Below are 22,868 nucleotides of genomic sequence, written 5' to 3'. Positions count from 1 at the left end.
TCAGAACAGGAGCTGGCTGCGCTGGCAGCGGACGAAGCTCTCCCTCGCTCCTGTAAAGCGCAGCGCGGACCCGATTTCTCCACTCCCAGTAAGTAAGAGCCCAACCCCATGCTTGTCTGCTCATAAGTAAGTCCCATTAGAGTCAATGGGGCTTACCCCCAGGAAAGAGTGGATAGGATTGTAGCCTGAGAGCCCAATCCTATGCATGTCTACTCAGAAGTAAGTCCCATTAGAGTCAGTGGAGCTTACTCCCAGGAAAGTGTGGCTAGGATTGCAGCCTGAGTCCCCTTTCTCTCTGGGCTCAAAATGGGCATGGCTTGTTCTAGCGTTTGCCTTTTAGAGTTGCAAGTGAAGCAGCTTGAGCATGGAAGCAAGTGAAGCATGGGAGCAAGTTGAGCATGGGAGCAAGTGAAGCATGGAGCATCTTGAGAGCAGAAGGTTCTCTTTAGCTGCCAGTGGAAGATTGGTGGACATGCCCCCTCCCCAGTCTCCTTCTGCAGAAGTGGGCATTACGGGGGTGCATTTTGGGGGGTGAAGATGGGATGTTACTCTTTTTCCTGAGACAAGGAAATGGGTTAACGTAAATAAGATTGGGGCTTCAGGGTTATGCACAGTTACCTGGGAGTAAATTCCATAGATCTCAGTGGAACTTACTTCTGAGTAGACATGCAGGGGATTGGGCTGTGGGACTCTTAGATAAGAAAAAAATAGGTAATGGGATTTTTTTTCTCCCATAACTCAAAAACTGTGCTTGTACAGGGGGAAAAATGACTGGTCTTATCAAAGACCTTGCTTTGCTGTATTTTTTTTCTGCAGCAAAAAGTGCCTATCCAGTGCCTAATAATTAAAATGAAAAATGAGAGAGAGAGAGAGAGAGAGAGAGAGATAGTGTGTGTGTGTGTGTGTGTGTGTGTGTGTGTATGTGTAAAGGGTGTTGCATCATCCATCAAACTCATAAACTTCATGAGTTTGGGAATAAATCTCATTTATTCCTGGGAATCTGAACACATTTACTTGGATAACAAATTCTACTGAGCTATTTTGAGTGCACTGATCACTAAGCATCCTTGAGAGCTATGCATATCACTTCAAAGATGTGCAGTCTGCTCCTGTGCATTTTCACTTCAGAGGTAGTTCAGTGAACTTCAAAAATAACTTTGCATAGGATTGTAGCCACCAAGTTGTACCCATGCATGGATTCAGGCTCTTAGCAGGACATGCCTATCTGTTTTTTTGTTAGTAAGACACATTGATCCAGTGTGGCTGACTGGATCCAGAGGCTGACTTCCATAGATCACAAGATGATGAATGTGCAAGTGAGCTACTTGCTTACTGGCTCCTTTCAAAGTAAGCACTGATAAGAGTCAGCTGCCTGTTGGAGAGGGTGATGTAGGGTAATGCAGGAAGAAAAACTGATGAACAAAAAAATTTTGTTCATATAACTGACTGGGGAGAAAAGCCTATTTGTGTCTGGCAGGTGAAATTGCTTGAAACAGGAGGAGATAATGCTTAAGTCTTTAAAAAATTTTTTTTTACTTTTGCATTTTCTATAGTAGAATTGGATTATTTGGCCAATAAAAGAATCCATCTTAATTTGAGTGGCCATTCAATTTGAAGTTGGCTTTCTACCACTTTGTATCTCACATTTACAATGATCTCATGTGGGTTTAGGTTTGCCATTCTTTGGGTCCATGGGGTCATGAAGAGTCAGGCAGGACTTAGACATGTGGGTACAGATATGCCTATTTCAATAGGGGAGAAGGAATGAGTGAATGGATGCTATCCATGAGTTTCTGCTGTTCTGAAATGTCTCACTTACCTTGCCCTGAAAGGCAGCAATGGACTGTTGATGGCTGTAGATTTCTTCCCAGTCCAAAATGAGCCCCCAGCTGCTTTTCTTCCTGTAGAGGACAACCTATGGAGCCCCTGTATCTTTTCCCCATGGATGAGAGAGCAGCAGGAGGGAGTTTAACTGGGAAAATGGGCTGTGGCAAGCAATCAAATTTGCAGAGCCCCCCCCCCCCGCACTTCAGTAAAATAAAATAAATATACCAGCTAGCCAAAAAGAGATGGGGGAACTGCTGTGACCAGGAGCTCTTATGGCCAGCATAGCTGTTTGGGTGGCTGCAGTGCTGAACCTTTGCTGGGGGTGCCTCTGTCTCAGTGGCAGGTTTCTCTCCCTTTGTACCTATGCTCCAAGAATTTTACTGATTCCCCACAGTTGAGAACCAGTGCAATACTTCAAATTTGTTGCCTGCTCTGATAACTTATCTGTGTTTCTTGGGGACCTATTGAATTATATAGAGTTTTCCCATTGGACCTGTAGGTCCAGAACTTGGTTAATTGGTAGAAAAGTTGTGGAGGGAGGGCAGGGTTGCAAAGGAAGAGCAGTGGGAGGTTATAAGCATTCTGCCTGCCTACCACTTCTCATGTCACCCACCCCAGCACAGCACCCCAGTAACATTTATTACGCAAACTAAAGTGACACAAAGGTGCAAGCTGCTGAGTTGCAGTTGTGAAAGCTTAACTGGATTAGCTTCAGCCTCACTAGGTGTCTGATGGAGATTTCAGAATGTAGCTAGGGCTTCTGGAGCAAGAACTCTGGCTCTCAGCACTCTCTTTAGAAACTTGAAAACTGACAGTTTGCAGGCAGTTTTCTGCTGGTGGTTACTGAAGAGCAGGGGGTGCTCTCTCCCACTATAAAGTATAGTGGATTTATACTTACACATTTCATAGACGTACCACTGGATCATGGTTGCTGTCTTGGGGTTTTAAATGACAATGAATATAATGCACAGTTATTGCTCATTTGCTTTGGGGAATCCAGGAATCTTTTCTATATGAAGGGATCCCCCCCCCCCAAGCAATATTTTGATATAGAGAGCAAGTTTTATTTTTTCCCCATTTGGTTAGTTCTAGCAGTTTTTGAAACCACATAAAATCTGCTTGTGCAAATGTCATGGATATATGTTGGACAGTGTGTGTGACACTAGAAATAATAAAACATGCAACTTCTAGCTTCTCCCCTGCCAGCTTTTGAAAAAACTTGCATATTTATTAATGGGACATAAATCTTTAGATGAAACTTTCCCCAGCAGGACCATTTGATCAAAGCTAGATCTCCCCTGGACCAATAAGCTGCCATCTTATAAACTTTCCTTTTTCAGTTTAGTTCATTGTAGGTTGTTCTCTTCCCCCTCAGGTGCATATCTGCTATCATTTTAAAAGTAATGGCAGGGAAACCTTTGGGAAGATCCTCTGTCCTTGTTAATTAGCTTTAAAAATTGCATTAGTAAGGTGGCCAGATCACCTGAAGAATGGAGTTGAGGGAGAGCTGACAACTGAATTGGCATGCAAATGGCTACTGCGTACTGCTGTCCCACAGAAAAACTAAACAGTTCTAATGATAGGTTTGTATGTACTCTGAGAGCAAAACTGGATGAGATGTTGGGGAGCAGTGATGAGCGTTTTTATTTTTTATTTTTACAGAAAAGCAGCCATGGATTGGGAGGAGGGATATCCAACTGGGGGATGGGGTTTAAACCCCCTTTCCCCCATGTCATTTACCCAAAGGAAGGTGCTATAAACTACTGTTTTCCTTTATTAGGCAAAACATAAGTATCTGTCAGCTGAAATACAGGTAGTAGATTACAGGGATGCAATTTTCATTGGGAGAGAAACATTGCTTCCCTCCCATGCTCTTCAAATCCAGTTTGTTTCCCATTACTCACAGATCTCCAATATCTCATTTGGTTCTTAGTCTCATGGAGTTCAAATGCATGAATAAGGAATTACCATATAGCCTCAGTAGCACTTGTGGAAGTACCACTTCAGTTACATTTTCAGAATGAATGTCTTTCACATTACTTGAGGAGTATAAAATGAAACAAACACAAGGTACCTTTTTGTGGCTGAAATGTAAAATGTTTGTGAAAACGACTAGTTTGATATTGAAACTTAATCTAAATGTGTGGGTTTTTCCCCCCCAAAGAAAGACAAGAAATTAATCAGATTCCTGTTTGGAGTAAAACAGCCACATTGTATTCAACCTGCCTTGTACAGTACAACTCATGGGCCAGATTGCTGGTCGGTCACAGATAAACAGGACATTCAAGCTGGAAGGATATCAGAAAATGAATGATGAGGAGAGGCGCACAGAGGATGCTGTGGAGAAGCAGAACCAGAAGCTCCAAGCCATCTTTGGAATGGCAGACTTAAGAAATGGTACTTAAACAAAAAAGCAGGATTTTTAAAAAAAAATGCTGTTGGCATGCTCTGTTTTGTCTGTGTTCCTTATTTCCTCCTGATTCTCTGTCTTCTGTGGGCCAAAGTACCACACACCCGCAAAACAGCCTTGGGAGAGGGGGTGGGGATGGAGGCGTTCTAATGGTGTCCCCCCCCCCCCCCCCGCAGGGTTTCAGTCTTTGTACTTGCAAGCATGTTTCTGGGTCTCAGCAGGGAGGAACAGCAGAATGTGGCGATTAAGCTCCATCTTCTCTTTGCTACTTCTCTGCTGTAAAGGTCACCCTCACAAAGTGTGTTTTTCCTTAGAAGAAACATTTGCCAAGTTCTAAGTGCACATGTTTGCATGTAATTTGCACTGTGGTCCAGTGTGTTGCTTGGAAACACTATCCTCCCTCCATGAGGGCCGTTGTCATGAACGCTGCATGGGGAGTGGATGGCATAGCAATGTGTGTGCAACGCACATCCCATGTGTTGCGTTGCGAGTACTAACGTCTCTGCACTCAGGGCTGCCGACCAATGACATGGACTGAAAGTCTTGCAGTGAGTTAGGGGGCATGGCAAACTGATGAGGAGTGCCTTGCACCCACCCACCACCCCTAGATCCATTTCTCACTTGCTAAAAGTGACTGGGAAGATAATCTGGACAGTGGCAGCCCCCTTCTTTCTCCATTGGTGCTGTAGAAAGAAGGGAAGTGATAAAACAACATCCTCTTGTGACCCCCTTTTCTTCTCCATCTTCCCACCAACCTGGCTGTTTTCTTCCTCTATTTACTCCCAATCTTCTTTGCCAATCCCTTCATCTCCCTGTGTGAGTCTGTAAGCACTGCAGGGCAGAGACCTACTTGAGAAAGTGCCACCCCATTGACTGTTCTGTTAAATAAGTTTTTTTTTTCCTGGTCTTTGTTTTCAGGAGCTGTTGGTCTGTACAATATTGGACTAAGTTGTTGTCTCAACTCCTTGCTTCAGGTTTTCTTCATGAACAGACACTTCACCATGATACTCCGTCGGTGAGTGAGGGTCAGGGAGTCCAAGTGACTACTCGCAACTAAAGCAGCATTCACTTTCCAGGACTTAAGTAGGAATTATGACCTTCACTGAGTCCCTACCTTCTCAAGCCATGTTATGTGGCTAGTAAACCTCAGTCCAACAAATGTATTTTTAAAGTCTTTTTATTCCTGTACAGGCTAGCAAGGGTCTTGTCATATGTTATGGCCATTGTATACACTGCTGAAAATGTTTCCATAGAGCACCTGATCCAGGGAGCAGCTGCAGGCAAGAGCTGCTCACCACTACAGATCTTGCCAGTCACACAGAGGCTTGCAGCTGGTGGAAACTCTTTGTGCAAGTGAGGCTGTTTGCTTTGTGAATGGCTGTTGCTCATTACAATCACTGCATGGACATGTTGCCTTGTTGCCAGGAGCTTTCTTTGAAAGTCATGTATGAAGATCCCTGAAACCCTGGAGAGCTGCCTACAGTTGGTGGAGATAATACTGGGTTAGAGATGGACCAATGGTCTGACACTGTATGAGGTAGCTTCAATAGTATATTCAACACTGACAGCATTAAAGTGTTCAGTGCCGAAAGCATGGTTCCCTTGTCAGTGCTAGGAATTGGGAATCATGCACCTTGCACCCTTCTGTACGTGTAGTTCTGATCTCACAGGAAATGCAATCATAAAAGCTTGTTAGAGCTCCTGCTTTACTGTACCACTGGATTGACTCTTGTACATGTGAGCAAATATAAAACGTCCTGAATTTGTTTTGCCAATGAGCATCTTGTTCTCAGCTTCTCAAATTCCAGAAGTATTCAGTGCCTTATCCAGACAACTTGTCAGTTTAAACTGTGCCCACCAGTCTGTCGGGAGCATGTAAATTAAGTGCTTACTTTTTTGGGGGGGGGGGGAGGCTTGCAGTTCAATTGTAATTCTGTGGGTAGTCTTACTGGGACTTACTTGCAAGTAATTGTGGTTAGGATTGCAGCCTTAAGATACAAGGCAGAGTTTTTCCTTGAAGTTTGGTCATGGTTTCTGTTCTTTTGTTGTTGCAGGATCAAAGTGCCGTTTGAAACTATGGAGCAGGAAGCCAGTGTCCCTTACCAAATGCTCTTGCTTTTGGAACAGATGCAAAGGGGCAGACAAAAACCTGTGCATCCTGTGAATCTTGCCCGATGCCTTTCAATGCACAATGTGAAATGTAAGAAGCAGCTGGGGACCTTTTGCTTTCATCAGAGAGGTTGCTGGGACGGAGGGAGTTGCTTAGCATCCTGTTCACAAAGTGCTGGAGGAATGAGGGGTGGGGGGGAACTGCAGATACATTGACCATGGTGGAAACATAACACAGTTGGGATATTTTTCATGCAAGATGGGGAAGGAGGGGTTGTTAATACAGGGATTTTGAAAACTGGGACAATATATTAGAGGACATGAGTGAGGATGCTGGCATTTGGGAAAGGCACACAAGTGCTTAATAAGTGATCAGTTGAAGTAAATATTGATTGTTTATGCTTTGTGTGTGTTCTTTTGCTTAGTGTTTGTTCTCTATGATGCTTCGCAACTCTTCCTGATCCTCTGGAACCTTATGAAGAACCAAATCACAAATGTGGATCTGGTAAGGTTTTGCAAAGGAAAACAAAACATTATCATTGCTCTACCTAACCTCTTAAGAATTGTGGAACCTGCCTATTTTTTGTATAGCAATTCTTTCCTCAGTGTTTTTAATTGGTAATTTGCTTCTGCCTGAATTGAGGAGGCTCTTGCACCTTCCCCCAGGTCAGCTATACGCTAAGGGTGAACTTTCAATATTGGATGGGATATTTATCACTAGATCTCCCAGTATAATTTTTTCTTTCTAAAAGCAGCTGTGTGGGCAATTCAGATTGGTAGTGTGGAATGCTGGGTGAGGAGAATTCTAATCATTCCACCCCCTCCTTCTCAGTGCAATTCAGATCCTCCAATCAGCTGTAATTGGCTATAGACTGCTGTTTTTTCTTATGCCCCCCCCCCCATATTTACCAGCATAGGTGGTGCTGCTGAGGGGGCAACCCATTTATTAAGTGCCTTGCTTCTCTTGCTGCTCCTCCATTCCTGGATCCCAGAGTGCACTTTTCACATCCTCATTGTGACCTCTTTATCAATCATTTTGTGTATATACAAAATGATTAGAGTCCATTAGGAACTACTCTTTAATGTTTATGATGGGTGCATTAATGTGTAAGACACCATTTTTCTTTCAAAGATCTAACAGGTGGGACAAAGTCCACCCACCCTGATACAGGTTGAGACTAATTATTCCTATGGGTTCCAAGCACTCACATGGATAACACTATAGCAAATCAATTTAAAAAACAAAGTTTCCTTGCTCCAGTGATTGAAAAACAGCCTTGCTGACCTTTTGACTGTAAGAGTCATTAAGAAGACAATCCATCAGCACTTCACTCAGCCCCTCCCTTCACCAATGCAAAATGATCACCTTTCTTTCACATGCTGGGGGAAGGGAGGGGTCTGCAGGTGAGAGAAGGATTGATGGATTGTCAGTCAGCTGCACTCTCTCTCTCATATATTAAGGAGGCTATTGTTAAAGGACTGTTCAGTTTTTAAAACTTATTTTAAAGGCATGCATTTTTCCCCTTCTCTAGGGATCAGCACATTCCTTCTCATTTGCACGGGGCCATTCATGTTGAGTCAAATCCGTGTATAAAAAATCCATGTATAAATAGGCTGGACCTGTATATATTTTGCCCCTTACTTGCCTCCCCTATTCTTTAGGAGCTGCCCTTGGTTACAATGCAAGCATGGGGTTCCCACTTAATGTTCCAGTCTAAATGAGGACCTCTGCAAGCTACAGGCCCTCTCTAAAGCCTCTACTTACAAATGACTTTGTGGAGGCAATTACTGGTGATGGAGGGGAGGGTTTGAGCTGTGCAACAGAGTGTGTAGTCTGCCCAAATGAATCTAGATACTGGTATGTGCTGATACCTAGAGGTTTCTGGGCAGGCCTAAAGCAGCTTAGAGGTATATGGCACCACAATAGATTCTGATAAGAGAAATAATCTACCAGAAATCCATGTTTTTTTGTGTGGGTGGGGGGCATTTGACTATTGACACAACTATCTGCTGTATCCCCAAATGGACCTCCCCATTGACTATAAGGCAAATGAGATACAGTTACCCTTACTAGAACAACTGGAGTTGATTTCAAGTGTTTTTTAACAAATCAAGTACCAGAGACATGCTGAACAAGGAAAGTCTGAGTTGAATCTGTTGAAAAGAGGACTCCCTTGCAGGGAAGGGAATTGGACTTGATGATCTCCTGTTCTCCCTGTCATGGGAGCTGGCTTGACATAATCAGTGAAGATGCACTAAGGGCCACATTTGTTGCAGTTATTAGCTTATATTGAATACGCTGTTTATTTGCTTCCTCTTTCCTTCCCAAGGCTGAAAGTCTGACTACTTTGTATACCATCCAGCTTCAGGAGTTCCTAGTATGTCAGGAGTGCTTGCTTGAAACCAAGAAAGACAGCAACATGCTGATGCTACCCCTTCCAGTACTCGACTTTGATTCTTGCCCGATCAGAACATTGGTATGCTTGGAGTTCCATCACAGTGTGCTTTGCCATGCATTTATAAAAAGCAGGGGGGTGAGGGGGGGGTGTGAGGGGGGTGGGGGTAGGGGTGGGTGGGAGAGTTCAAACTTATGGGCTAAAACTGGGCTTGTGCTGTGGTGTTCCCTCTTGTCCTGTAGGGTCACTTGCACATCAAAAACACAATACCTAAACAGGTGGGAACTGTTGTTTAGGGGAGGCAGTGGATCTCTGTCTGTGGGCCTGTAAGAGGAGATAAGCCTGTATAGCGGTTGCCTTTGCTGGGCATCACACTGCCATTTCCACTGTTGTAGCTACAAGGTAATGCTCTTGAGTGTGCAGTGGGGGAAGAGAACTGTGGCATGGGTGGCTTGTAGGGCAGATTAGGTTGTGGAGAGTGCCAGAGAGCAAAATAGTTGTGATAGTGGCTTTGTAAATTTGGCTTGTCTTATGAGAGGTGCTTTCCTTTTTGACAAGAAAAGTCCACTCCACTGAGACAGAGCAATTTCAGTCCACGTCTTTTTGGCACTTCTGTTGAAATAGGCTAATTATGCACTTACATCTCACCATTCGACTTTTGAGTCCTAAGTGCAGCTTACAATGGATAAAGTCCAAAGCACAGTAGCAAAATTTAATATTTTATATTGTAAACAATAAAACACACACCAAAAAATGAGCAGGTACTAGCCACACGAATGGGGTCAAGGCAATCTATACAGCTCAAAAAAACTAGTGAAATAAAATTGACCAGCTGTTGCTGCACAAGTCTCTGCATCATACAGGGTTGAGTGAAATGTTTAATTTTACCCCTAATTACACAGGCCTACAAAATTGAGGGCCAGAAAAGTTTTTCCCAAACTTTATGGTGGTTTGATATGAATTTGGGGTGCCGATTCCAAAAATGGCATCCGTTTTGCCCTATTATGTCTAGTTTTGGAGATATAGTATAGCCTCATTAGTGAATGGTTCAAGCAGCTTCCTCATGAGGAAGCCATGGTGTAGGCTTCCTCAAGAGGAAGCTGCTTGAACCATTCACTAAAGAGGCTATGCCGTGTCTCCAAAACTAGACGTGATAGGGCAAAACGGATGCCATTTTTGAAATCGGCACCCCAAATATACCCAGGAATTGGTGTAAAGTTTAAGGAAGCAAAATGTGTGTTGGCCTGTGTTACAGATAAGGATAGATCTAGCCATGTCTGTATGACCTGTGAGTGAGAAATGTGGCCTGGAGCATCTGGAGTAACTCTTCTCTCAGGTTTATCCTGTCTGAACCTAGATCGTTCCTAAATGGAAAGACAGCCTGGGACTCCCATAGATGCTGCTCCAAGCTCATGGAAGGAAGGCTGGGATACAGTTGTAAACATTTAAAACCAGAATCTTCACAGTGAAGCCAGTGCTTACCTCTGAGTGAAGGCAGACCTGTGAAAGATCTGTGCACATTTTCCACTGTACTCTGTGGGTGTAGCTTGAATTGAAGATAGAAGAAGGCTGAGCTGGAGGAACTTGCCTTTGCTCTTATACAGTCTTTCTCCATGCTTTTAGGATGACTCATTGCGTTCCTTCTTTGCCTCTGAACAACTGACTGATGACAATGCGTGTCACTGTGACCGGTGTGATAGGAAAACTTCGTGTCTGCAGGTAATGCTGCCTCTTTGGGAAAGGTTTGCAGTGTCCTCTGGAAATCTACTCTTTGGAATTTCGTGCTGTTCTCCTTTCTAGTGTGAGGTTAGTTTTTAAGAGATTGATAAACCCCCCTTGCCCAAATGAGCATACCAATATCTGTTTGAATGCAGAACTACAATCCAGACCACTTGAAAGGAAAAGCACCGCGACTATTTCCCAAGGTTGCTAGTCCCTTCTCTCTCTGCAGCTCCTTGTGTTCATTTGTGTATTCTAATTTTGCTTTTCCAATACTGGTATGTTCTGGTTTTCAGGGTAGGAAAGTCAGAGCTCTGCCACAGACGTTGACACTACACTTGAAGCGCTTCTGCTCCAAGCAAGGCAGCAGGACTCGGAAGATCAGCCATTCCTTATCCTTTCCATCGAGCCTCGATCTCAGTCAGATCCTGACACCAGAACAGTTTCACCCTGATGCCTTAGAGAAGGTGGAATGTTTGTTTGCATGCTAGTTCACACTGCTCTTAGATACCATAAAATGGGCTCAGAGTAAGCATGAGGGTGATTGAGCTGGGCTGAGTTTTTGGGTGGTCAGATATGGTTATATGTCTCCTGTGGTCAGACAAGTTCCTCCTTTGTACTGTGGATCGATTTACTCAACCAGCGTTGAGAAGGGTTAGCCCCAGGAGTATGAGTCGCTGTTTGTATTATTGTGTGTCTGGATCCTCTGCTTACCACCCTGAAAATTGGCAAAGTAACCTTTGCGCTCATATCAATTCCCCAACTTAAATCTCTGCCCCCCAGTTGCTGTTAACTGTATGGGGAGGGGACTTGTGAGCACAATTTCTGGCACGAATGGAGCAAATAGCAGCTATGGAGTGGGGCCTGATCTGGATTAGGACCATGGTGGGGACAAAAGTTTAAAGTCAGTTCCCCCACTCCAGTCCTGATTTGCCTTCATTTGGGAGGATGAAGCCATGGCTGCTATTTTGAAAAGCAAACATGCAGGCTTTTACCATGCAAACTGTGTATTGTATAGTTTGATCTTTAGTTGCTAGGAACATTTGCTGATCTCTGTGGCGTGGAATCAAACAGGCCTACCGCTGGAAGCAACTGAGACAGTCGCTTCAGGCATTAGGTACCTCTGCTGTTTTTTCTCCCACTTCCTGAACTGGAAAAATTAGAGGGGGAGAAGTCAAAGTGTCAGTGACGCTGAAGCCCATAGCTCATCTTTCCTGCGTACTTCCTCTTTTTCTCTATCCCCCTCTTCCTTTTCCACCAAGGGAATGGGAGAAGCAGAGGCTGGCCCTTCACCAGGTAAGGAGGCACATTGCTTCAGGCCCAATGCAAAACTTGCTCTCCAGACTTGGGTTGGAAGAGCTGGTGAAGTCCACCATGAGATTACATGGTGTCAGGTGCACCAAAATACAATAATGGCCTGGTATGCATCTGGTAAACAGAAGGAAATTTGTGCTTGCATTGAAAGTCTCCATGACTCTTCCTAGGATGATGGGCTTTATGACCTCTTTGCGGTTGTTGCACACTCTGGATTGGCTAACTTTGGTCACTATTGTGCATACATCCGGAGTCTCACTGAACACAGGTGGTACTGCTTCAATGACTCCAGCGTCTGTAAGGTGAGAAACCCAGATCTGTTGCTTCTCTTTTCTCTCTTCTCTCTGAAATATCTCTAAGCAGGATATGATTCAACCCAAAAATGTACCAGTGCCTGAAAAAAGATTAGATACACCGTAGATGTGGCCCAGATCTACATGCTGCATACAGACGGTAAATTTGCAGGGATTCAATGAGTATCCAAACACATATTGGATTGTATCCTTACTTGGGTGCACATCTGTTTTAAGTTGGTGGTTCCTGGTCCAGCTACAGCTAGTCTGCTTGTGTACAGGGATTGGGGCAACTTGAATTAACAGTTTGGAGATGTTTTGTAACTAAAAGCGGATTTGAGCTGACCTCTCAGAAATAAGATGTTCTAGTTCCTTCAGTAATATTTCATGTGCAAAGCTGAGTGAAACTGCCAAATGTGTTTTGACTTGAGTTGTCTGACTGTAATTAAAAGGATACAAAGCCCAATGTAAAAATGCATATCTTCAAGCAACATTCAGATTAAAAACACAACTCTGCATGTGTCTGTGAAAAGAACGTATCAGTTTCAAATGTTTTATACACTATTGTTTTTTCAAAAGAGGGTTAATCTGGATTACATGAAAGGAAATACTTGCAATATTAAGCACCTGCCTTAGGGCACAATCCTAACCTGTGCTGGAATCCACTCAGCCTCCTTGTATCCAGCGCAGGTTAGGTGAAGGTTGGAAGTCACCTTATCTGTGTCAAGCCCCAGTCTGTCCAATGGGGCTACTCAGACTTGTGCCAGATATTTAGCTGGCGCATTCTGAGCAGCCTGTATAATGCTGCTTGGGCCAGGGATGGGAGTTAGGATGTGGCCTGCATTACTGCAGCCGATCCTGCCGCCTCCTGGGCCTGATCAACCTCCCGTTCCACCCTTGCCCCACCCAAAATGCCCCCTCCACACTCCTGGAATAATAATAATAACAGGTATTTATATACTGCCTTTCTGGCCATTAGATTGCTCCTTTTTGGCTTTATTCAAGGTGGGCTGCCCAGTGTCAACCTTAACCACATTTTTCTGGGAGTAAGCTCTATTGAGCACAATGGGACTTGCAGCACAACCCTCTACATGTCTCCTAGAAAGTATATCATGAACTTAATAAATACTAAGCATATGTATGGAAAATTTTTGCAAGTAATCAAGCTTCCATTATCATCTGACCTTATCTGACCAGATGGCAGAGTTTTTGAACTCTGAGCTTGCTCATTAGAAGCAATGCAGAGATCTTTAGAGGGCTCTTAGTTTCTATAGTAGCCTCTCTGGGAAATTCCAGCCAAAGTTAACCTTTTATTCTCCTCCAGAGGAAGGGCTCTAGGCTTCAATTGAAGTTCCATTTTGCAAAAGCTTGCATTTGGTAGAGGTCTGTTTTTTCAACACCAGGATGTCATCCTCCTCTCCATTTGGAACAAAGTCCCAGGCTACAGTTCAGTGCACCATTACTTTAGAATAACATCCATGGAAAGCAGTGTGGGTCTACCTCTGGGTGGAAAGGGTTGCAACTAAGTGCAGCTGCACTTGCTCATCTCTCTGCTGTGAATTGAATTGCACACTCCCAGTTATGTGTTATGAGTTGTGTGTTATATGTAGAGCTTCTGGCTTAACACACCAGACACCTTAAAGGTGGATTTATAGATCTCCTGCAGTGGTTCCCAACCTTTTTCACTTGCATATCCCTTGGCAGCCCATTTCCATAAATTGTACCCTTCCTATTAGCTAGTAGTTGGCAACCTTCAGTCTCGAAAGACTATGGTATCGCACTCTGAAATAGGTATTGCTTCCTATTAGCAAAACGTTTGTAATAATACAAGCCCTCATCTCCTCTATATGAAAGCCCAGACTTCATGTTTTTATCACAGTGTTTTCTCTTTATCTGTTTGAAGAACAGAAGACTATGTCCTTGCATTGTTTTGCACCAGAAGTGTGCTGAGAAATTCTGGCTAACTGATCACTTTCCATATTAAGTTTCAGCTTTTTTACTGTGCTGGTTTTCAATCACTGGCTCATATATGAATTGATGACCAAAACTAGCTATTGGTGGGGCTTTCACAGCCAACTAGCTACCTCCCTTCCTGCCTTGCTGGTCCTGCAAGGCACTCTGGAGCACAACCTGCCTTTTTCTGCAATTATTCCATTCTTTTTCAAGTACCCCTAAAGGTCCTGTTGAGTGCCCCTGGGGGTACATGTACCCCAGGTGGGAAACCACTGTTTTACTGGTATGTTTACAGTGCACTTACTCTGACAGGGTTTATAAAAAGGTGGTGAAGACCAGAATTTAAAAAGAATAAAAATGTATCTTATGATTTTTTTTTACTTAAATAATTGACTGTACAGCTCTTAGGTAACAGTTACTGGTAGGTTATTTTTCAGGATCTGGCCTCTTGTAAAATCAGACAAAACTATAGTTAGATACCTCCCTAAGTTTAACCCCTGATGTATCCAAGGGTAATATAAAATTCCATGATTTTTGGCTCAAAACCTGCCTTCAGCTTATCTGTGAGATCGACTTATAGGTGAGTAACTGCGGTAGTTAGTAGTGAGCAAATGAAGTGTTATATAACCTTAAAAATGGCTTGTCTCTATTAAAAGTTTCATATTGGTTCCAGTTATTGGCATGCATTTGCAACTGATGTGATGAGGGCTCTTGAATAATTCTCACCAGCGTGGTCCTTGTGCTTTATGTTCTGCAGGTGTCTTGGGATGATGTCAAATGTACCTATGGAAATGCGGCTCTCAGATGGTAAGGAGGGACCTCCGATTTTTCTCCTCCCCAATCCACCCAGTAGAATTGGACATTAGGGGTATTGCTAGCTACATGGATATCAACATGAAATGGTGATATTTGTTTGGAATGAGCAAGCTCCAGGGAAGATGCAAAGTGCAATGAATGAATTCCTGTATTCCTTTGATAGTTGGTTCATGGTGTTTGCAATTGCAAGCACCAAGGTTTCAGCAAAATATATGCGGTGGAAAATATTATTTTACCTCAATGGACTTTCACTTCTCCCAGTAATAATAGTCTTCAGGTTTGTACCCTACAGAGTAGTAACATGGAAAAGGCAACTTAAGGAAAGCATAGGAGGGGAGGGGGAGAAGCAGAGAGAGACTAACTGCAGCCTGGCTAGAGTAGCCTGGTTTGATTACTGTCTTTTGTTTTTCCCATAGGGGTGAAACAGCCTATCTCCTGGTTTACATAAAGAAGAATCATTGATGGCTATGATCCGATCCCCAAAGTTTCAGTCAACTAGACAGAAGCTCCAGTCTACATGCAGTCTTTATAGATCCCGTTATCTTTACATGGTTGCATGGTCATCAACCTCAGTGCAAAAAAATGAATGTGATCGGTGTAAGAAAACCAATAGGGAAAAAGACCTTTTCAAAAGTGTGATGACTGACTGGATACATGGTAGAGATCATGAACAGCTTTGTCTGCATAAACTGGACTTGGAACCCTGGTCTCTAAAAGGAGTGCTGAAAATTCACAATCACATCAACAGAGCACATTCACGTACATTCCTGCAAACAGTCTTGAAGAGTTTGGCAGACTTGTGTTCAGGAGAACCTCACTTGCAGACTGAGCAGAACTGCCCTTGCACAGGATGCTGAATTAGTGTTTCTTTACAAGGAGCAATATGTAGCAGTGTAGGGGGGAAATGGAACTATATGCCTTAAACCACACTTCTCAGAACCTTACCTAGTTACCTTTTGCATTCCCTTATGGCATACATGTGTTGGTACTTTAAATATCATGTGCTTCCCCCACAGTGTTCTGGGAATTGCAGTATTGTAGTTAGGTTCTGTTGACCTCTCTATGGACTAGTTCCCAATAACGGGTTTAGCTTTACTATAGAATGACCCTTGGTCTGCACTGTCTGAGCCCCTGTGTTCTGTTCTGAGCTGTGACTTCTGACTATAAAGGAGATCCTGCTCTTCCAGAAGGTAGAACAGGGAGGTGTAGCAGATAACTGAACACCACCCAAAGTGGAAAATGCTTCATCACTAGGGCAGGTAGACTCATTGAAACCGGGAAACGCAGAGACTGCAGTCTAGGTCTATGAAACCTGTTGTGCTGTTTGAGTACCAGTCTCATCCCATGTACCAGAGGTTCCCAAACTTTCTCCGTTCACGGTGCCCTTAATGTGCTAGTCATTTTTTCACAGCAACCAGCACAGTGTGTTTCCCTTGAAAATCTAAAATATTTGGCAGTGCTGTTGCAAGTTTGCTGCAGCACCCTGGGGCACTGAGGCACACTGTTTAGGAACCATGACCATTTACAGACACTGAATCCTTTGTTTTTAGGAGGCAATGTGATTTTTTTTTTAAATAACAGCTATCTATATTATGTTGGATGCCTCTTAGCTGATGGGGAGCCCTTTAAAAGATACCTAGCAGCCTGACTCTACATACTACTGGGTGTCCTTAAGCCTCTTGATTTCAGTGGACCTGAACATGCTCCATGCAAGAAGGTTGGTCTCTACACACTCTTATCTTGCACTGAGATATCTGACTGCATATTTATAAAATCTTATTTATCAATATAGATGGAGATCCTACAGGACTCCTTTTTGCATATTTCTTCTTGTATCAGTAAATGTACAAAAAGTATGTCATTATCCTGGGTATCTCTGCTTATCAGCTGACATTAATTAGCACATATTTATTTCATATACCACAGATACTCGCCCATAAGTCGACCCCACAGATAAGCTGAGGGCAGGTTTTGAGCCAACAATCATGGAATTTTCTATGACCCTCGGATAAGTTGGGGGTTAAACTTAGGGGGGTGTTGGACTATAGTTTTGCCTGATTTTACCCGAGGCCAAATCCTGAAAAATAACCTACCACTAATTGTTACTTAAGAACTGTAGTCTCTAATTTATTAAAAACAAGATCATAAGATACGTTTTTATTCTTTTTAAAATTCTGGTTTTCACCACCTTTTTGTAAACACTCTCAGAGTAAGTGCACTGTAAACAACATACCAGTAAAACAGTGGTTCCCAGCCTGGTATTCATGTACTCCCAGGGACACTCAACAGGACCTTTAGGGGTACTTGAAAAAGAATGGCAGAAAAAGGCAGGTCATGCTCCAGAATGATTTGCAGGGCCAGCAAGACAGGAAGGAAGGTAGCTTAGTTGACTGTGAAAGCCCCACCAATAACTAGTTTTTGGTCAGCAATTCATGTATGAACCAGTGATTGAAAACCAGCACAGTAAAAAAAGCTGAAACATAATATGGAAAGTGATCAATCAGCCAGAATTTCTCAGCACACTTCTGCTGCAAAACAGTGCAAAGGCAGAGTCTTCTGTTCTTCAAACAGATGAAAAGAGAAAACACTGTAATAAATACATGAAGTCTGGGTTTTCATATGGGAGAGATGAGGGCTTGTATTATTAATTACAAACATTTTGCTAATAGGAAGGGTACAATTTATGGAAATGGCTGCCAAGGGATATGCCAGTGAAAAAGGTTGAACCTTGAATCAAATCCACTTTTACGGTGTCTGGTGTGTTAAACCAGAAGCTCTACATACAACATACAACCCATAACACATAACTGAGAGTGTGCAATTCAATTCACAGCAGAGAGATGCAGCTGCATATATTTGCAGCCCTTTTTATTCAGAACTAGACCCACTGCTTTCCATGGGTGTTATACTGAAGTAATGGTGCACTGAATTGTAGCCTGGGAAGGAGGGTCCCATCCTGGTGTTTCCAAAAACAGACCTGCTTTGCAAGCATTTGCAAAAGGGAACCAGGCTGCAGCAGAAGGAAGGAGATTAAAAGGTTAACTTTGGCTGGAATTTCCCCCTTGCCCCTTCCTCTTAGAAAGGATCTCTGCCCTGCCTGCCTGGTGCCTGCCTGCTTCTTGAGAAACTTGGCACTTGCCTGTCTGCTGCTTGAGAAAGGAAACTGTTCAGAGTTGAAAGGCTCTGCCCTCTGATGGACCTGAAGATAAGACAAAGTGATTTCAATAAGGAGATAAGGCAAAGTGAATCAATTTGAGCTTGATTACTTGGCAAAAATTTCACATACTGTAGTTTTATAATGCCATTTTTTGAGTTCTTTGGCATCTTTTATTCCCCCAAGTCATTTCTTTCTGTCAGATTGTGAGCTCCTACTACCCTATGCAGTGTTTCTCAAACTGTGGGTCAGGACCCACTAGGTGGGTTGCAAGCCAATTTCAGGTGGGTCCCCATTCATTTCAATATTTTAATTTTAATATATTATACTTGATGCTATCATGGTATGTGGTATGCTTTTGTGGAAATGTTACAGAGCTCTATACTTTTAACAGGCTATTATGTGTGCTTTTAACAGTTGTAGTAAATGGGAGTTACTCCTGGGTAAGTGTGGGTAGGATTGCAGCCTAGGACTGTTCAGTTTTCCTGCTTGATGATGTCTCTTCTGGTCATGACATCACTTCTGGTGGGTCCTGCTAGATTCACATTCTAAAAAGTGGGTCCTGGTGTTAAAATGTTTTAGAACCATTGCCCTACAGGGGAAAAAAATTTACTGTTAAGTCACTTTTAGACCTTGGAGTAGAGCAGGATCTAAATGGAAATAACAGAGCCAGGAATGAGGACAGCCTGTCTTCATTGTTCCCCTGCTCAGCAGTAATTCTATTGTTTGCAGAGTTTTACCTCACAAATTTAGACTCTCATGACTTCCTACTTTAGGAACTGTGGTTGACGAAGGTGTTCAATTCTATTAGTGAACCCAAGCACTCTCCTCACTGCAAGAGCTACCTACCAACAAGCAACTAAGGGCCCAAACCGTGGGTTCTGAGTGTCAGTGCTGAGCACACTTACAGATGTGCTGTAAGTCACATCTGTGACACCAGGAGAGGAGAGAGGCCCCTGCAGTTATGCAAATTGCCACTTCCCTGCATCCACCTCAGTGTTTTGGTGTTGCCATTGGTGACATGATGATGGAAGCATTACAAAACAAAGAGATCTTCCTCCTGCAGTCTGAAGTGTTACAATCAGTTTCAGGGCCAGACCACCTCATTCAGTCCTCAAATTCATAAAGTATAAAAATGCACTTGGATCCTTCCTGCTGTTTTCTGCAGCAGTTGTGGTCTCAATCCTAGGCCTAACAACTGCCTTTGATATCTATTCTGTGTGTTGGCATGGACTTCTGTAGCACAATGTGGGCTCTGCTTCAGCTTAGATCAGCCATTTTCAACCACTGTGCTGTGGCACACTGGTGTGCCATGAATGGTCCCTAGGTGTGCCGTGGGAATTTGGGAGAGGGTCATTTATCAATAGGACCATTGGGGGATGTGAGCCCCTATTGACAGCACAGTGTGCCTTGTCAATTGTCAAAAAGCTGATGGTGTGCCTTGACCCTTTTAGTGCCTTGCCAGTGTGCTGTGAGATGAAAAAGGTTGAAAATCATTGGCTTAGATAGTGGACAATGGAGAGAGGAGAATTCACTGCCAGCCTCCTTTGTGTGACAGCCCTATCCTATCTTTCTCCCCTCCCCCCACTGTGGCAGCCATGCTGAAAACAGTCATGCTGTGTCCAGCAGCAAGGGGTGGATCAGGAGACTTTGGAAGGGAAAGGGGATTTAAATCCCCTTACACCTCCACAAGCCTCCCACTCTGCAATGAGTCTCCTCCAACCTGTGCCAGTTACTTCACTGGTACAAGTTTGAGGAGAGAAAGGGAGTCGGGGGAGGCTGACCACAGAGGAGCTAGGATCCTGTGCATGTTATTGCCACCAGATCCTCCCCTTCCTACAGCCTCCCAGACGTGTTCCACCCCCTCCCTGACCTGTTCTGCCTTCTTCCCCTCTGCTCCAGCAGGTGACTAGTGATTGGGTGATAACCATGGGAAGCTGCTAGAGCACACTTTCTGGTCATTTTGCAGCAGTCGTCACCAGTAGAATGTGCATTCTGCTGGCGGGGCCCAATAGGATTGAGCTGAAAACTGCTCCCATGAAAGGGAGACATGGTTGACCACATCTTCCTCTGCCTGTTGCTTTACAGTATGTTATAGCATGAGGCAACCTTACACTGTTTTTTTTAAAAGAGGAATTATGGATCTGATTTACGAGGTTTCGGTGAAGACCATCAAGGGATTTCATGTCCCCCTTGGACAGATGGAAATTGAACACCTGAGGGTAGAGCTCAGTTGTCACTATGTTCTTCCATCACATCTATCTCCATGAAAAGCCTTGCTCTGTGCACCATCAACTGTGGGCATGTGCCACACTCAACAAAGAACAGACCTTTTTCTGTGGCAGCCTCTGTTCTTTGCAACTCCCTTACCTTAGATGTTTGGTGCAGGCAAGGAGTCTTCTCTTTTTGGAGGGGAGTGAAAAATCAACTTCCCTGTGCTTCAACCATTAGATGAAACAATTTTTTTTTGCTATTCTGCTTGTTCTCATGCTTCATTTTGACTGTCCTGCTGTTAGTGTTGCTGTTGAGTTAGACTTTTTGCCAATTCATTTTTAGATGTATTTTTAGACTTAAATCTTAATTATATTTTTCTTTTATTTAAATCACCCTGGGGCCCTTTCTGGTTGAAAAGCAACCTATAAATATAATATATTTAAATAAACTATGCTTTTCTTGAAGCAAAGATACAGTATTGAGTTCAAAAGGTTCATTCAATCAAGGAACCAGGTTTCCTCCACTGATGGTATGTTTGTATGCTATAAAGATTTTTAGGATATTTTCAAGTTTTTCTCCTATTGTGACTTATTACATCAGTACAAGAATCCAATATACAGTAACTTCATATGTTCACCTTCAGAACGTTTACAATATGCTCCTAGGCATGTCAGAAGTAGGCCCCATGGAGTTTACTGGGACTTACTCCCTGGTCAGTGTGTATGGGTTTGCTGCCCAAGAGCCTGATCCTAACCAACCTTCCAGTGTTGCTGGAGCCATACCAATGGGGTATGCTCTGCATTCTGTGTTGTTGGGGAAGTTACAGAGGCCTCCTTAAGGTAAGGAAACATGTGTTCCCTTACCTTGGAGATGCGTTGCGTTGCATAGATATTGGAAGGTTGGTTAGGATTGGGTTGTGAGTCTCTCTGTTCTTGCACTGAAGGTTTAAGAGTTGACCTACATGTAACACAGGATGAGATGCTAGACTGAGGTGGTAAAATTCTGGGCTATGACACTTTTACAGGTGGGGCTGGTAATGATAATATTGTTGAATGCTTCTGTCAAAGAATAAGATCTGGGGAGAAAGCAGGCTGACCAAGGAGAATAGTTCCTAGGGGTTAGTCCACATGTACCCCTTCCTGCTCTCTGTTTTCCTTTTACTGGAGCAGTAAAGGGGAAACCTTTACAAGGGTTTCAACAGGAAAAACCTTTGTATCTTCTTATCTGCTGTCACCATTCCATGCTATAGAAATGTAGCAGAGGGGAACCATCCAGAAAAACCCCTTTGAGAAGAACATTGAATGCTAAAGCCCAAGGGTTCTTATTAAAAAAGAAAAACATAGTAGTATCTGCAGGGGAAATAGACATGACAACCCCATAAAGGGAAATTACCCATGGCCTAGGCCAACAAAAGGTCAAACTGTAGCTAGTTTATTAAAAGTCCAAAACAAAAGAAATTAAACAAAATGGGGGGAAAGATGGGCAGTAAAAGTACAAGCACGCAGAGGGGAAAATGCCTGAATATGGCTATAAAGGACAAAAAGTTTTGATCAAATGGATGCAGTAACCATGAACATTAAGCAAATGGAACTGAGAAACTGTAGTATGTCAGGAATACATAATACTCAATGTCCATAGGAATACCCCCACCTCCCAACTCGTGGTTATGTTAAACCCTGGAAAGTTGGAAGGCTGGCTTGGGGTAAAGTTGGCAGACAAAGCTAAATAAATTAATTTCCTGATTATCTCTTGTTGGAAAAAGTCCCTGGCACTTGCATTTGTCCAAGGAATCCTGGTCCCCTACACATAACTGGAGGGTAAGTGGCTGCGGTTCCATGTACCAACATTAGGTCTCCGTGACAGAACACATCAGGCTTCCTGTATGTTTGGGATTAAGCTATTTCTGCCCAAGGGTGCATATACGCAACAGGGGCTAAATGTGTACACCTGTGGGCCAGGCAAAAATGGGTTAAAGAGGCAAAGATTGCTAATGTAATCAAGTTACTTGAGTGGAGGAGTGCGACACTCTTGATCAAATGGATGCAGTAACCATTAACACTCAGCAGATGGAGCTGGGATGCTGCTCAAGACCAACACCCACAGGAAAATCCACCACATCCCACCTCTTTACCAGACAGACAGTTTTGGCTGCTCTATGGCAGAGGGTGATTATCTCTAGGCTGAATAGTTTCTCCGTTCAGGCAAATCCATATCTACATACAGTTGGGGCTCAATGTCATTTCAAACAGACAAAAGCTGCTGAACTTCCACAGGAGTCTCTGGGAAGTATAAAAGAAAAGGGAAAATCGGTCAAAAAATTAGGGGGAAATGGAATTCATCACAACTCCCTTACAAAAATGTAGTAAAACAAGGAAATCAGACAAGCACATCTGCCTGCTATGCTAGTTTGCTATATGCAGGAGCTTTTTACATTGAGTGGACTCAAAAATATGAACCCTCCCATTCATATTCTGAAGTGGTACAGTGTACAAGTCTGCCATCTCATTCTGCATAATGACTCACCACCTGATGCTTAATAAATCCCAGTACATATACCCCCCCCCCAAAAAAAAAAAACTTGCACATGCATTAGTGTGTGTGTGCCCCACTGCTGCCAGTTGCTGCCTCCTCACCCACATCCGCTGTTTCGGAAAGCAACCAGA

At 43.3% G+C, this 22,868-nt stretch overlaps 1 protein-coding gene across 5 annotated transcripts; it reads left to right on the top strand.

Annotated features, from left to right (window-relative positions):
- On the top strand, nucleotides 1-16,985 carry USP18 (ubiquitin specific peptidase 18). 5 transcript variants are annotated; one of them, XM_066634329.1, is made up of 11 exons: nucleotides 1-88; nucleotides 3,992-4,224; nucleotides 5,156-5,252; nucleotides 6,292-6,437; nucleotides 6,772-6,851; nucleotides 8,677-8,823; nucleotides 10,366-10,461; nucleotides 10,758-10,928; nucleotides 11,946-12,077; nucleotides 14,779-14,828; nucleotides 15,254-16,985. In XM_066634329.1, exons 2-11 carry the CDS (start codon nucleotides 4,071-4,073, stop codon nucleotides 15,297-15,299), a joined length of 1,119 nt encoding a protein of 372 aa, XP_066490426.1. In that variant the 5' UTR covers nucleotides 1-88; nucleotides 3,992-4,070; the 3' UTR covers nucleotides 15,300-16,985. The 5 variants fall into 5 exon arrangements, with proteins under 5 accessions (XP_066490426.1, XP_066490429.1, XP_066490428.1 ...); XM_066634330.1 differs by having other exon boundaries at nucleotides 21-88; nucleotides 4,063-4,224; XM_066634332.1 differs by lacking the exons at nucleotides 11,946-12,077; nucleotides 15,254-16,985 and adding an exon at nucleotides 12,139-12,228.
- The last annotated feature ends 5,883 nt before the right edge of the window (nucleotides 16,986-22,868 follow it).

Source organism: Tiliqua scincoides, chromosome 7 (genome assembly GCF_035046505.1).
Source record: "Tiliqua scincoides isolate rTilSci1 chromosome 7, rTilSci1.hap2, whole genome shotgun sequence".
Taxonomy (NCBI): Eukaryota; Metazoa; Chordata; class Lepidosauria; order Squamata; family Scincidae; genus Tiliqua; species Tiliqua scincoides.
This window is presented reverse-complemented; position numbering and strand designations above follow the sequence as displayed.